The following is a 14,420-nucleotide window of genomic DNA, read 5'->3' as shown; positions in this document are numbered from 1 at the left end:
GAAGACAGCACGGTTTGTTCATTCATTCATCTGATATCTTGGACATTGGGAAATCTGTAGACCTCTGCCTTCCAAATAATATTTGTAAGGATGGATTCCTCCGAGGCATCCAGGTACACACCTGGGTAGATAAATGGGCGCTTAGGGGAAGGCCAGTATAGACACTCCAGGAGTAGATGGTGAGCTTCCGGGATGGACATGGAGGTGGAGGTCAGGGACTCTGTTTTCCTTGTCTGTGTATGCTCAGAACTTTACCAATGTCCTTTGTTCATTCATTCACCAGGTATCTACTGGGGGCTTCATGTGTGCTCTCTCAGGTAATGCTTGCTGAGCATAAGTCACTGGACAAAGCTAGAGGGTATAGTGTAGAGACCCTACCCTCAAGGAGCCTATAATCCACTAGAAAAGACAGACAAGGACACAGGCAATGCTCTAGAAGACCAAGTTTAGGGACTAAGAATGTGACATCTGGAGCTAGATAACAGGGTTCAAACCCTGCCACTACCCCTTTCTCCCTTTGTAACTGAGGCAAGCTGCTCAAGCCTCAGTTTCCCCCTACGTCAAGTAGGGGTATTATTACTAGCTGTCTCATAGGTTTGGAACAATGGATGAGATAGTGTCTGAAAAATTATTTAGATAAAGTCTGGCCTGTTGGATCAATATACAACAGCTATCCCAACTGTGAGGGCTTCCTGGTGCCCTGGGGGCACATAAGAGAGGTGTCTTTGCCAGGTTTCGGGGGCTGGGAAAGGCTTCCCAGGAAAGACCTAAACAAGAAGGAGGAGTCAGCCCAACTGAACACAATGGGAAGTTTTCCAGACAGGCTAACAGCACACACCAAGTGTCTGGGACCAGAGACAGCAGACCTGAGCAGAAACGTGAGTGGTTCAGTATGGCCGGCCCTGGGTAAGGAGACGGGGAGGGCCTGGCAGGAGGTGAAGGGTCCATCCGTTCACTCGATAAATATTTGAAGTTGCAAACACAGCAGTGAAGAAATACAACCAAGGCCCTCTTGAAGCTTACATTCTAGTAAAAGGAGACAGAAGCAGACAAAATAAATGAGATCAGTAAGCCAACTGAGGAAAGCCTCTCAATTTGGACTCCAGCATGCGGCCAATAGGCAGCCATTAAAAAGTTTGAAACAGAGCAGTTACACCATCATGTTTGGGCTTCAGAAAGATGACTCTAGGGGCACCTGGGTGGCTCAATGGGTTAAGCGTCTGACTTCAGCTCAGGTCATAATATTGGGGTCCTGGGATCGAGCCCCACCTTGGGCTCTGCACTCCATGGGGAGTCTGTGTCCCCCTCTGCTCTTTCCCCCACTCATGCTCTCTCTCTCAAATAAATAAGTAAAATCTATCTTTAAGAAAGAAAGAAGGAAAGAAAGAAGGAAAGAAAGAAGGAAAGAAAGAAAGGAGAAAGAAAGAAAGAAAGAAAGAAAGAAAGAAAGAAAGAAAGAAAGAAAGAAAGAAAGAAAGAAAAGAAAAGAAAAGAAAAGAAAAGAAAAGAAAAGAAAAGAAAAGAAAAGAAAAGAAAAGAAAAGAAAAGAAAAAAGAAAAGAAAGAAAAGAAAGAGACTCTGCTCTGTGGGAGGTGGGCTGCAGCAAGAGGCCAGCCTGGAGGCAGGGGATCATGTCCCACCTTTGAGACTGTGCAGCTGGGCCAGGTGTAAGCCCAGGATGGGACTGCAGCCTGAGGAGACTGTGAGGCTGTGGCCCGTGTGAAAGTTCCACAGGTGCACATCCTTGCCAAGGCCCCTCACCCCACACCCCTCCAGAGCCCCCTTGTGGCCAGTCTCTCGACGGCCAGTTCAGAGTCCCAGGAGAGAATCTGATTGGCTCAGGGGTCTCCTCTGTGTCATGCAGTCCCCCTGGGGCATCTCAGGGCCTGCCCCGTCCTGAGCGGCCTCCTCAGGGCCCTTGCGCCTGTCTACTGTGTGCCTTTTGCTCTGTGACCCTTTGCGGGCTGCTTTGGAGAGACAAAGACAAAGTCAAACCCTGAACTTGCTCTCAAATTACTCACAGCCTCAAAGGGGAAAAAAGTGAAAAATGTGATTAACAGCATAGAAAGTTGAAAGCACTAAATGCTATAATAAAGGCCCACATAAGATTCAGGACTGGAAGGGATGATGAGTCCTGTGTTTGGTTCAGCTTTGTGGTGGAGGCAGCACTGGAACAGAGCCCTAAGAGGAGAGTAGGGTTTGGAGAGGAAGAAAATGCATGGGCAAAGCCAGTTGCAGGAAAGCCAATGGTAAATGCGCAAGCTCTTCCTCTGGCCCTGTCCTTTCAGTGCAGAAGCCATTCATCTGTCTATCCATCCAACCATCCATCCATGCAACAAGCATGATCGATTGATTGATCACCTACTGAGTACCAGGCCGGAAGGACTGTCCTCGCTTCTGAATGTCTCTTGAACAATTGCTGGACATTTTTTTTTCTTACAAGGGTGAGGCCACATCACACAGGAAACAAAGGCTTGGACAACAGCCTTACAAAGGCTCCGTCCTGCTCTCTGGGTCTGGCCTCCGAGAAGAGAGCCCAGGGGTACTTGAACTTTTGGCCACAGCCCAGCGACTCTGCCTGTTCTTTCTTCCAGGAAAGAAATTCTTGATAATGAAGAGTCAGACAGGAATAACAACAAAAGTTGTGGTCCAGTTGCCAGAAATAACCAAGAATTGTTTATTTTTAGGAGGCAATACTGGGTTCCCACTCCTGATCCTTCCTTCATCAGGACCCTCTTGGACCCTGGTCCCCTCCATGCCACCCTGAGGAAGGAGGGGCGAGGGACCCTCCCATGAGTTTCAGAGAGGAGCCAAGTGTGCCTTGCTCTGTCACATGCTTCTGTTCCACCTTTATGGGCCAGGCTATCCACCACTCCTGCCAGACTCCTCCGTGTCCTAAATTCTCCGGGGACTGAGTGCTGGAGCCTCTAGCTCAAGCATTCAGAATCAGGAAGCTCCTTTGCCACATATCTGCGATGTGCCCCTCAGCGCTGGCTTTGTCGTGATATGGGTAGTGTTCGGTTCCCTCTTCTGCCTACTCTTCCGGCCTTCCTCTGAATTGGTTCAGAACGCAGCTGGGGAAAGCAGAAGTGATAGAGAGTGGGATTTGTGGGTAAAACACACACCATGGTGGAAACATCCGATGGCAACATCTGATGACTGGCTCTTCCCTTGGAGGCTTATGGCGGCCTACATAAGACCACGTGGGTGCAGAGGTTCTTCTGCGGAGGGTGGTGGGCCACTTCCAATCCATGTTATGCTTTGCCGCATGGAACCTTTCCTTGGCAACCATTGCAGCTCACGGGTGATTGGTTTGCTTGCTTGCTTGGTAGCCTATGGTTTCATATTGAGGCTGTTTGAAGGAAGACGGGGGCTGAGCAGGGAGGCAGGCCCTGTAGTGACCAAAGCCAAGCCAGAGGCCTTTGGAGACAGAGGCGTACAGCCTGACCTTGAACTACATTAACTACAGGCAGGTGTGGTATGATTCCAGGCAAAGCTGAATGAAACTGGAGTAAGCCTTTTCAGTAGGCATGGTGCTGCATCTAAACTGCAAGGCCGCTGAGTTCCTACGCTGCGCATGGGCACCACCAAGATGTCTAGCCCCACACTGTCAGGCCTGGTCCTGAGTTGGCAGAGCCAGATCACACGGCCCAGCTTCCATCTCCGCTGGGGCCAAGGACGGTACTGTGGAGGGACACATTTTACATTCATGTGCCTTGTTCATAACCTAAGAATCTTAAAATGGTCAGAGAATTGCTAAGCAAGTTTCCATGTGACATGATTCTTGCTAGATGGGGTTGCAAGAATTGTTTGTTGAAGGAACGTGGCGGAAACTCTATTTCGGGGAGTTTATTAGGACAGTAATAAAGGAAGGCACAGCACAGATGAGGCAGAGTAAAGGGACCATTAGGACAATGGTGTTGCATCTGGCCTGGGGTAGATGTTGAACCGATAGCATATAGTGGGATTATCCAGCTTGAGAGAAAAGGTGAGCAGGGGGCTCTGGCAAACCCAAACTTACGGATTTCATAGCTCTCACATAGAAGAGCCAAATGAGAGAAAAATCTAGAAAAATGTGCCAGGATGAATGCATGAATGGATGAATCCTGGTCTGGAAGGCAGAGGAAGTTAGAGGCTTTGACTAGACCCACAGGCACTAGAAGATGAAAGAGGCCACCCCAGGAACCAGCTGCAGGACATGGGGACTGCCAGCACCCCGACCACTTCCAGCAGAATCCGTGGAGGTAGGGCCCGACGTCTGCCACTTTGCTTCAGTCCCTCCACATGATCCCAGTATGCGGCCAAGGCTGGGATCCTCCCACTTAGCTGCGGCACACACGCTCGGAGCCTATCCCTCCACCTCAGAAACTTATTTATGTGGCAGAAATGCTACAAAAGGTCTTGATCATTCAAAAGCTGAGGGAAAACCAAGAACTGAGTTGCACGTGGTGGGAGGATCATCCTCAGGGGACCCCCCCGCCGCCAGGAGCACAGGCAGGGTCTGCAATCTGCTGAGGGTGATTCTGCAGCTGAAGCGGGGCTGGGAGAGACGCCCGCCCTTGGGAAAGGTGCAGAGGCCTAGAAAGTTCCACAGCAGGAGGTCATGGTCACTGGTGCTCTGGCCCAGGCCTGCACGTGCCTGCTGACAACACACCAGGAAAGCTCTGTCACTAGGCCGGGCTTGAAACCCAGGACTCGCCAGGAAAGACTCCATAAGAAGTTCTGAGTGGGGAACCGGGTGGGGAAGAAAGGCACCAAGAAAGAGGTGGCGACTGGGAGAGGGGCTCCCCCTGGAGACATATACATTCATTACTCAAGAAAATATCAGGGATTCAGTTGCTGAGAGAAGATGCAGAGGTGGAATTTTCCAGATAAGGTCACTGTGGTGCTGTGACTAAGGCCTGTGGGGGTAGTTGGCTCAACAGAGTCAACATTCTTGGGTCAAAGATCCTAGATAAACCACAGCATGCCTCACCATCACCCCAGGGCACCGCCCCCAAGCCTCTCCTCTGTCATTTCCAGGGGGTTCCCTGGGATACCGATGCTGCCGGGCTGGGGTCCACACTCCGAGAACCAGCGGCCTGCCCCAGCACTTGTCTGCCTTTCTCCCCAGCACCCCTGGGGCTGCTGTGGTCACCCGGACACCCGGTTCCAGGTGGGAGCAACAGTGGCCTGCGAAATCTGCTCCAGAGGCCAGGGGACAGCTCATCCTAAAATTCAGTGTGAGTGGAGTCAGGGCTGTGCTAATATTGTATTAACACCTGGGACTTTTTAAAGGGGACACGTGAGAGGCCAGTGCGATGTGCAAGGCCCAGGAGCCACACCCTTCCTGCAGAAGACAGACCAGACCGCCCAGGCTGGCAAGCCCCTCTCCCTGGACAGAGGAAGCTTCCTGCGGAGACCCAGCGGGGCAGGATCAGGGAGGACAAAACTCAGACCGCAATCTCAACGTTTTTGAGGTTTGGTTTCTTTACCCTCAACTTTACAAGCACAAATTTAATCTTTGAACTTTTGATGTCTCCTTAGGAACTTGATAGTGAAAAAAGAATTGAAAGTCAAAATCGGGCTACGGAAAATTGTTTTACGACCTTTTACTGCTAATGCTTGCCTGGTTTAACATGACTGCTTTTCTGGCTTGGCTGTGCTTAATAAAGGATATTCGATATTCTTTTTTTTTTTTTTTAAAGATTTTATTTATTTGAGAGAGAGAGAATGAGAGATAGAGAGCACGAGAGGGAAGAGGGTCAGAGGGAGAAGCAGACTCCCTGCTGAGCAGGGAGCCCGATGTGGGACTCGATCCTGGGACTCCAGGATCATGACCTGAGCCGAAGGCAGTCGCTTAACCAACTGAGCCACCCAGGCGCCCCAGGATATTCGATATTCTTACAAAAAATAAAATAAAATCGGGAGCATATCTACTTGGTTGGCTCTTTACTTTTGGCCATTTATTTCCTCGCAGAACTGCCGGTGAGCCGTCACGTGAAGCTGGAAATAAGTGTGCTAACCACGAGTTTCTGACACCCAGGCTTTGCTGGCCCTCCCCAGGCTAGCCAATTCCTGGAGCGCACTTTTCAAATGCAAACCAACCAATACAGATCCGCACCCCAAGCCCCTCCTTTTATCAGTCTCTCTCACACTCGGGGCCACCACCCACCTGCCCTAAGCCAGGCACCAGCGAAAAATTATTCAATGAAGTTAGTCAAACTAGCCAATCCGAAGTCTGCTCCCCCTGTCTTGTCCATCTTCCACAGAAACAGCAATGAAGGCCATGCTTTGCCCTCACCCGCTCTGCCTCCTGATCCAGCCTGGTGCTTCCCCACGTGGCTCTGCGTGGCATGGGGTGTCCCCTTCTTCTGGGATCTGCAACAAACCATCTCTTCAATGACAATCATTTCCAAATCTGTTGGCCTCACCATACCTGAATAATAATAAAACCGATATTTTAGGAGCGCCTGGGTGGCTCAGTTGCTTAAGCATCTGACTCTTAGTTTTGGCTTAGGTCCTGATCTCAGAGTTGTGGAATCGAGCCCTGCGTCGGGCTCCATGCTCAGAGCAGAGTCTGCCTGAGATTCCCTCCCTCTCCCTCTACCCCTCCCCGCTACAATAAATCAGTCAATTAAGATAATAATAATAATAATAAAACCTACATTTTAAAACAGTAATTTGGGACAGGAAATTTAATTCACATACGTTCCTAATCATTTCTGAACCTTCTGGCGGCTAAATCTACATTGCCCACCATCAGGCCAGAAAGATCGGAGAAAGTTCACTTCTATTTCCTGGACAAGCAGCGTCCAAAAGGTCACGCGGGACTGTGTGGGTGGGCTGCTCAGCCCCACCGTGTGGACACAGGCTGGTTGGAGTCCCACAGGACAAGAGAACCAAAACCTGGGAAATGCTGTAGGGAAGAGGGACACTTGGGTCCCATGCCTGGTGCTTCCTTCCCTGCGTCACTTCCCGAGTGACCACTAGAGTCACTCTTGTCCCCTCACAGATTCCAGATGTAGCTTCGGTGAGTTTGGAGAAGAACAGGACACCTGGATCTCAGCTCTTCTCGATGGCCAGGTTGCCCCCAGGAAAGCGAATACTTGCTCTGCTCCCTCTTTCTGTATGCTTACAAAGGACTCAGCATGGCATGGGGTCCGTTGTTCTCCAGCTGTGCTGAGTCCTGGGAGTCAATGTTAGGAAAGCCTCCGTGGCTGCCCATCTAAGCCACGCAATGATGTAATTTTGAAACTGAGCCTCCGTGTCCTCACCTCCGAAACGTGGGTTACAGGATTTGCCTTGCCGATTTTTTTGATTAAATCGGGTAGAACATATAAAATCTTGCGCATTGTAAATGGTTGCCTGTTGGTTTCCTCTTCATTCTTGCTTTTTTTTCTCCCTCATCTAAAGCTTTCCCTGCCTCGGTCCTTGCAGCTGGCTGAGCTGCTCCTGGCCCCATGTGGCTTACTCCTGGGCCTTCCCTCGGGGGCCTGGTAACTGCAGATAGGCTGTTTCTGAAGAACCAGGGCAGCCCCTCTAGAAGTTTGTTGGCAGGAGACTTTGTTTTGCTTTGCTTCATCCAAACAAGAAGGAGGAAGTGGTTTCTGCAGGCACGCCAGGGAGGAGGAGGGCATCCTCCATGGCTGAGCCCTGTGGGAGACGGGCTGCAGGCCCCCCAGCACCACTGTGGTTGTCTGGCCGGCCACGTGAGCCATGAAGGGGGAGCTTCTGCGAATGCTCAGGGAGGTTTCTGGTACAGCCGCAGACAGAGGCTGCCGCCCAGCGTGGCAACTGCCCTGCTCATCCTCTGGACACCCTGGGACACTGCGGGAGGCCAAACACAGCAACGAGGAGCCCTCGAGAGACGACATGGTTGGCAGATGCCCACGGGTGGGGACAAGAACAGGAAAACAACCACGAAACACGAGGCCCATTTATAGTGTCCAAGTGAGCTATTGGCAGGAGTCGTGGAAATAACCAGTGAGAATTTGGGAGTCGGGGCAGGAGCTGGGAAACTCGGAAGAGTCGTGCTGGTGGGATCACATTTGTTCACACAGGCTGGCGAGTGCTGGAAAAACCCCAGTAACACACGATTTCTCTGTTCAGCCAGCAGACATTTCTGCAGTATCTACCCGGTAGTGAGGCCCCGTGCAGGTGCCGGGGGTGCTCCTGTCCCTGGAAGGTCCTACGGTAGATATACGATCCTACCCGCTCCGTAAAGCCCCTACACATCCCCCTAGCACAGGAAATCCTGGAGACATCAAATTTAACTTTAGTGCATAAATTATTGTTGGTGCCTGGTCCTGGTGTCCACTGCCATCCTCAGTCAGTTCTTGGGGAAGTGGTATTTGGCGACATAGGGCTTGCTTCCCTACAGGTAGAGCCTGGAAGTGTGAGGCTGTCCAATGCTGGTTACTGCCCTATCCCCCTGATTTTGTAGGGGGAGGTGAGAAAATTCCATTTCAGGAAGTTTGACCAGAGGAATGAGCATAAAATAGATGAAGACATCAAGAAAAACACATTTCTTTTGTTTGTTTAGTTTGGACTCAGAATTAAGCAGAAGCCTTAGTTCAAGACACATACTCTTCACTGGTCCATGAGTGACCTGTTTCTTAATCTGTTTGATAATAAACAGTAATAATCCATGACTCAGTGGGAGATCTAGAACTTGATGAAACTGACATCTTTCTAACTCATCCCCGCCCGGGTCCCCCACCCATCACCCGATGTGTTCACCCTCCCGAACCTTGGGTTGCTTATCCTCTTGCTTTTTTAAAACACAGACAATTGTAAACCTTTAAAATCATATAGGGCCTGGTAACTGCAGATGCAACTACATCTCCAAATATAGCTAAAATATACTTTTATCACATACGTGTTCTTAAATATAAATACATATAAAGATATGTATGTATGCATGGATGCAGAGAGAGATTTTAGTTTTAGTTGTTTCTCACTTTCACTTCACTAAAAAGCGATCGTGCTATAAATAGATGTTTCTGGGACTTATTTATTTATTTATTTATTTGAGAGAGACAGAGAGAACAGAGGGAGAGTAGGGGGGAGAAGCAGACTCCCGCAGAGCAGGGAGCCCGATGTGGGGCTCGATCTCAGGACCCTGTGATCATGACCCAAGCCAAAGGCAGCCTCTCAACAGACTGAGCCACCCAGGCACCCCGCGGGGACTTATTTTTTACTTAATAATATATTTCTGAGGTTCATCCGTTTTGCTGTGTATAGCTATATTTTATTCATTTTCACCACTATAGAAAATTCCACTGTGCTATTACACCTCAGTTTATGGACTCATTCTCCTGTCTAGTGGGTATTTGGTTATTTCTATACTGTTGGTTTTTTCGTCTGTATTATGGAAATTTCTAGACATACGCAAAAAGAGACAGGATTGTATAAGGAGCCGCCATGCACCCACCACTGGTGTTAACAACACCTGGGAAGTCAATCGCATTTCATCCATACTCCCCCCGCCCCCCAGTACTGGACCATTCTGACGCAAATCTCAACTATCATCCATAACTATTTCTGGAAGTCAGAAATATAACCACTCTTCTTTCAAAATGTAACACAATCCCAATATCATACTTACACCTCGCTATTATAGTAAATCTGGTGTCCAAAATTCCCTGGTTGTCTCCTGTTCTTTCTAAGAGCAAGACGCCCCCCTCCCTCGTGCACGGTGGTTGGAGAAAGTGCATAGACCGTGCAGGCAAGGTGGGGATCTCCAAACTTGTTGGCAGCTCTCTTCTGGCTGCAGTCAGCTTCTTTTCTGGGTCACGGCTGGACCTACCAGAACCTGAGGGTGGGGAACTCCGGGGAGCTCTGGAACAGGGGACCCAGGAAGGAAGAGAACGAGAGCTGCATGGCGCCCCAGCCTGAGCATCCAGAACAGGCAGAAGCACCCAGAGCAGCCCTCTGCTTGCATCTCAAACCTTGTGTCCACTTCGTTCACGGTCAAAGTTCCGAATTCGAGGCCAAAAGTCCTTTGCCTGCTCCTTCTCATTTCCTTCTCCTTCCTTCCGTGCTTACAGGCAAGGAAGGAAAGAGAAGAGAACGGCAGGGAAACACAAAAGTCAGGCTCGAAAACTGCCTGTAAATGTCCTTGGTCTAAACCAGTGGTCAGCGCACTTTCTCTGTACAGCGCCAGACAGCAAACAGTTCAGACTTTTTGGCACGACGCCGCCACCGTCAGAGAGCAAAAGGAGCCTTAGGTGATCCATGAACAAAACAACTGTGTGCTCACAAAACTTAATTTGCAGAAACAAAGGGCAGGTTGCATTTGGCCAGAAGGCTGCAGTCCACCTGTGGCCTAAACAGTACAACTATTTTGTTCCTATGTTTTTGATAACCAAATATAGCACTCTAGGATAATTGCTGTTCTTAGTCCTATCTTCAGATCAGAAGACTGACAGCCTGGCTAAAGGCCTCGACTAGGATCAGAGGCACCACGTGGTAGAGAGTGAATTGAACCCGAGAAGTCTGTCTTCAAAACCCTTGAGTTTTTCCCCTTTTTTTTTAGCTGCCAATGCATTTTAATATTGTCTTAACCATATAAATTGCATAAACGCTATTCAGTTTTTCCTTAACGTTACAATTATTTCAGTCTTGCCTTCTTGTTAATTACAGCTTACAATTGATGCATAATTGTTCATCATCTGGTAATAGGTTTTGCTGAAATACTTCATACATCTATTTATCTTTTGTTGTTGAATTAGTCTAAGATGAATTCCCAGGAGCAGCATTCCCGGGCATCTCTAGGACCAGGTAGTAGTGTGCTGGGGAAGGAGGCCTGTGGTATTTGCCAGTTTCTATGGTGTCAATACCCCCACGACGGTGGATTTTAAGCTTCTAACATGACATCACTGAACAGAGCTGGGAAGAGATGCCACCCTTGGCTCTTGCAAGGAGCAAGCTGCACCCAGCACCCCCCTGGCTTGATACAAATTGCCTTTCTGCTTCCCAGTACCAAGTTATAAATGGAATTACAGGATGTGGGAGTTATCATCTGGAAATGACCTTGATGTTGCCTTTTAAAACTGGATAGCATGTGAGGGCCTGGGTATCTCAATATTGTTTTAATTTATATCTCTATTACTGAAACAGATCATTTTTCCATGGTCCCCTTGTGTGTGTTCCTTCCACAAATTCCCTATTCACGTTCCCCCATCCATGAGGGGTAGGATGCCTTTCTTTAAGTCCTGAGTAACTCCATATGCTGTCAATATTAATTCCTTGAGCTCGCCTGACATAATTTCCTTTATGTTCTGCTTTTATTCTTTTGTCATGCAGGAACTGTAACATAATCAAGCCTGTCCACTTGTGCTCTGGCGATTCTTTTATTGGTAGTGAATGCAAGAAAATCCCTCCTATTTTCATCTATTCCACAAACGTGTATTAAACGTTCAGTATGCGGCAGGCATGACTCCAGGTATTAGGGATACAGCCATGACCAAAATAACATCTCTGTCCTCGTGCCATTCCCATGGGGAAAACTGAAAATAAACAAGTACATATGTAATGGAAGGTCTGGTGGTGATAAGATCTATAACAACACAAAGCAGAGGGAGAAAAAGAGAAGGGATGGAAAGAAGTGCCATTCAGAAGTGCCTCTGGGAAGTTCACTTGAACAAAGACTTGAACTCAAGTGAAGGAGTGAGTCATGCTAATTGTTCTGCAATCTGGTTTTTTTAAATTGAATTTATTAAGTTAACTTTAAGGGACTGGGGGGGGAGAGGGGAATGGATATATGATATAAAAGAGGTTCTGATTATTTTTTTCCAATGTATATGCAGTTATCCCAATACCTTGCCGTCCTCCTTATTTTCAGAAGCTTTGTTATGAAGCTGAGTCTATTTCTCAGGTCACTAAAATGTCCTAACATGTATCTTTCTCACAGTCTACTTTATTTTAATTGCTATTTTTTGGCACTTCCCTTTGAAAAGAATTCACCAATTTTTGCTGATGCTCCTTCTTTCGCATTTCGGAATCCCTATTTCTAGTCTCAAAATGAAATTCCATCTTCCCCAAAAGGCAACCGACATCTTCTTTTTGTTATCTATTAACACCTTCCACGGAGCAGGGCCAACATAGCTTTTTAATACATTTTTGTTAAATGATGAATGAATGAACTATAAAACTCTTTAGATGTTTTCGACTCCACCTCACTCTTCTAAATAGGTCACAAGGGTCCAAGAGCTACTCTCCCACCCACATGCACGCTTGCTACTGTCACTTGGTTTCAGAATAAACATCACATTCATACTTGAGTCCTTTACCATAAACACAGCAGCTCGTTAAACCAACTGAGGAAGAGCAGAATCCTCACAAAGGCCAAGTCAGGTCCATAAAAAAGGATATCGTTTGTCTCTTAATCGTTTTATTGTCTTTATTTCACTTGAGTAAGATTGAAAATCTTAATGGCCAGTCTTTAACGTGATCAAACCATGTGCTTTTCCAGTTCTGTGTTTACACCGTCTGTGCATCCATATTCCCACCAAAACCAAGCAGACCAGGGAGAGGGGGGCCAGCATGGTCCCCCAGGAGAATGTGGTAGCTGTAGGAAGAACAGAGTCACATTATGGGTGGAAGGAACATTCTCTCACTGCCAAGCAGGACAGTGCAGTGCGTGTTTATAGAGAAGACAGGAACTGGAGTTCATTTTTTCCAATAATTATGCACTGACTTTTCAGAAAGCATGCCCCTCGCATCAGATCAAGGATATTTGAGAAGGACATCTGCGGTATTAGGGAACAAGCCAGGTAGAATGAACATCCATCAGAGAGAAAGAGCACAGAGTGGGGCGAGGTGGCAAGGGTCTCTGCTCCACCTGTTGAAGAGCGTGCAATAAGACATTATCTGTTCAAATCTCAACCAGCCAACTGGGACGTGGCCAAGGTCCAGCGTGTCCTCTTCCGAAGAGCATGAATGTCAGGAGGATGACAGAGACTGACACAGGACAAGAAAACCAACTTGAATAAAGGAGCTTTAGGGGTCAAGATTATTGCTTGGACCCAGCTATTTTATATTCTACTCCTTGGCATCTGTGTGTCACGAGAATGTGGAGAGTATGAATAAAGACATAACAAGCAGACACAAGAACATGAGTGTTCGGGGACTCACTGATGATGAGGCCAAAGTTCCACATTTTAAAACTACTGTTTATCATCATCTGGGCCTCCGGGAATCAACTCAATCTCAGACTATTTCTCCAGATGATTCTTCTACCTTAACATCCCACAAGGCTTAGAAATGGGTCAAGCTTTAATTTGCTGAGCAGCCATCTGGACGTACCTCTCCATGCTGGGGACAGGCTTTTAGCTGTGCCCTCGGCCATGAGTCACGGCCAACCCAGCAAAGGACATGCCGGGAGACAGCTCATGTTATAGAAATGTTTAAGGGTTCCCAGCTCCGGGCCCAGACAAACCACAGGTTCCTTTGGGTCACAATCTGAACCCCAGAAGAGGGTTCTGCTTCCTGTGGGACCCTTCCTTTCCAAGTCTGGACAACTACTGACTCTTTCATGGGAATGACCTAAAACACCAGCCTTTGCATATATGTCCTAGGACAGTGGTTCTCAAACTTGAATAGGAAAGGAGCCTGCCAAATTACCTTAGAAGAATTTGGGTAGATCTGGGGTGAGCCCAGGGCTCTGTGTTTTCAACTAGTGGCCCAAGTGGGCAATGCTGGCGGTGCTCAGACCACAACTGGAGAAAAGTTGTATGTGTCATGCTCTGCCCCGGGGCTTAACCAAATCCTCAGCTTTTCAATTACAAGTACGTCTGCAGCTGCCTTCCCAGCAAACACAGAGAATGTGGAGCAATTTGTTGGATTGCTACAGACTGCCCAGAAGGCATAAGAAGACTGCAGCTGGAGATCACTTTGGCTTCTGCCTTGTCCCCTCTGGCTGTCAACGATCTCTGCGTTACCTGTCTTTCACTCCCCCGCTCCGCGCTTAAACGCTGGGAAGAAATCAGTTTGGTCCAAATGATAGCATGGATTTCTCTTTTCTTCTTAAATGGGCACTGGGTTGATTTGACTACAGTCTTGTGCTTTATTTCCTGGGTACTGATGACTTCAACCCTAAAGCTGCCCTGAGCCCTGCAGATCTGCCAGTGCCCAGCTCTCGGAGAAGGAAGTTCCTCAATTTCGGGCTAAAGACCGCCCCACCCTCCTCGAGGTGTCAGGAGAAAACAGCTAGTCCTGTGGATCCGGGGGCAGAACCACGCGAGGACACAGGATTTTTTTAAGTTTATCGCAGAACCATCTTATCTTTTTTTCCAAAAGTCAGCTTGCTACTTAAATTTTTCCTTGAACATAATCTCCCAAAGCCAGCTCCCACCCGCCAAAAAAACAAATCATAAAAAATGAGAGCTCTGCTGTGGGTGCTCCACTAACAGGAAACGGAGGACTCCCTAAGCAAT

The 14,420-nt window shown here is 48.0% G+C and overlaps 1 protein-coding gene and 1 long non-coding RNA gene across 4 annotated transcripts in view; one reads left to right on the top strand and one right to left on the bottom strand.

Annotated features, from left to right (window-relative positions):
- The first annotated feature begins 4,978 nt into the window (after positions 1-4,978).
- On the top strand, positions 4,979-6,539 carry LOC141373629 (uncharacterized). Its single transcript, XR_012379879.1, has 3 exons — positions 4,979-5,155; positions 5,278-5,459; positions 6,252-6,539. It is a non-coding gene; the product is annotated as an uncharacterized lncRNA (long non-coding RNA).
- Positions 6,540-12,359: 5,820 nt separating this feature from the next.
- IL1R2 (interleukin 1 receptor type 2) overlaps positions 12,360-14,420 on the bottom strand; it is a 33,111-nt gene continuing 31,050 nt past the window's right edge. For all 3 annotated transcript variants that reach the window (XM_025869056.2, XM_073897896.1, XM_073897895.1), the window contains one exon: positions 12,360-12,553. In XM_025869056.2, coding sequence (XP_025724841.2) covers positions 12,414-12,553 — 140 coding nt within the window. In that variant the 3' untranslated portion in view covers positions 12,360-12,413. The remainder of the gene's footprint in view (positions 12,554-14,420) is intronic.

The sequence above is a fragment of the Callorhinus ursinus genome, unplaced genomic scaffold (assembly GCF_003265705.2).
Source record: "Callorhinus ursinus isolate GAN/ISIS: 27379988/994484 unplaced genomic scaffold, GSC_fseal_2.0 scaffold10, whole genome shotgun sequence".
In the NCBI taxonomy this organism is placed as follows: Eukaryota; Metazoa; Chordata; class Mammalia; order Carnivora; family Otariidae; genus Callorhinus; species Callorhinus ursinus.
The sequence above is the reverse complement of the archived record's forward strand: the minus strand, read 5'-3'. Positions and strand labels throughout refer to the sequence as shown.